At 45.9% G+C, this 1,393-nt stretch overlaps 1 protein-coding gene across 1 annotated transcript in view; it reads left to right on the top strand.

The window, feature by feature from the left end:
- Nucleotides 1–1,065, top strand: part of LOC118743965 (HIV Tat-specific factor 1) — a 1,202-nt gene extending 137 nt beyond the window's left edge. Inside the window, exon 2 of the mRNA XM_036476728.1 lies at nt 7–1,065. Within this exon, the coding sequence (XP_036332621.1) occupies nt 7–860 (854 nt within the window). The 3' untranslated portion in view covers nt 861–1,065. The remainder of the gene's footprint in view (nt 1–6) is intronic.
- Nucleotides 1,066–1,393: the final 328 nt, after the last annotated feature.

The raw sequence follows: 1,393 nt of genomic DNA, 5'->3' as shown, positions 1-1,393 counted from the left end.
CCAAAGGCGCAGACGGAGCGCGCAGAAAGCGGAAAGCCGATGACAGTACTTCAGAGGAGGATTCGTCTGAAGAGAAAGGCAAATCAGGCGCTCCCGGAGCAAGTGCAGGAGAAGGGGCTAAAGGCGCAGACGGAGCGCGCAGAAAGCGGAAAGCCGATGACAGTTCTTCAGAGGAGGATTCGTCAGAAGAGAAGGGCAAAAAAGGCTCTGACGGAGGCGAAGGTGATAGCAAAGCAGCGAAGGGATCAGATGGTGCACGTCGAAAACGAAAAGCCGAGAAGAATACGATTTCTGTGGAGAGCAACGAATATTCCAATGGTGACGTGGTAATCGATTCGGAGTCTACCGAAAATAGCGAAGACAATGAAGTAATTGAATCGAAAAAAGATTCATCTTTAGAAGATTACGTGCAGGGGTGTGAGGTTATGGATGCGGATTCGGATGAAGCAAACGAGACAACTTACTTTGAAGACAGGCGCAAACGTTCGGTGGAAAGTGATGAGAGTGCTGAATTATCAAATGCTGCTGTGGTTAATTCTGCGCAAAGCAAGGAGGACAATACACGCGAAGCAACCGATGAACTATTTGAAGATGCTAACGAATCATCTGAGGCAACCGAACCTCTAACCCAGCTGAAACGACGACGTGACGCAACCAGCTCTAGCAAGAAAAGTGATGAGAAACATGACAAAGATGGTGAGAAATCCGAAGATTGTGGTTGTGGCAAATCCAAAAGGGCCGCCGACGAGTCAAACGAATCGAAAAGTAACGAAGACAGCAAACAAAGCGAGAAGAAGTCGGCCGCTTGTGGCTGCGGTGGTTCAGAGGGTGCAAATGGTGAAGAAGCAGAGAAGCCCTGAGGGCTAGCCAGCATCTGAAAAGATGACGATGGGAGCCGCAGTTCGCCAGACGCACGCGCGGATGATTTACTGCGTTTTAATAAAAACATAATTTGATGCTGTATTTTTTAAGTTCCGTGTAGTTTTTTGTAAATTAATAAATTATGTATATACATGTATGCCTTAACTGATTTTTGTTGTATGCAAAATACAACAACAGAGATAAGTCGCACTTTGTTTATATTAACCTCTGTATTGCAAGCCAGAAAATTTTATAGAATCTTATCAGCATTGCCGGCGTTGGTCGCCATAACTCTGCGCGCCTCCGCAATACCTCGGGTGTTACAATCATACTTGCACACACACAAACACATGCACAAAAGAGTTATCTCCTCACGCTCGTGTTGCCATTCAAACGTCGCTGTTCCTTTTGTTGTTGAATCTCAAAGTTATGGTTGTTGCTTTTGCTGCTATTTTGAGCGTCTCGTCTCAGCGTAAGCGCACTTGTCACGCCAGCTGATAAGCATTAAATATTTAACCCAAGTGACACCGCG

Source organism: Rhagoletis pomonella, unplaced genomic scaffold (assembly GCF_013731165.1).
Source record: "Rhagoletis pomonella isolate Grant_MI unplaced genomic scaffold, Rhpom_1.0 Rhpom_scaffold_00007, whole genome shotgun sequence".
NCBI lineage: Eukaryota > Metazoa > Arthropoda > Insecta > Diptera > Tephritidae > Rhagoletis > Rhagoletis pomonella.
Note: the sequence above shows the minus strand (reverse complement) of the source record. Positions and strands in the feature narration are given on the sequence as shown.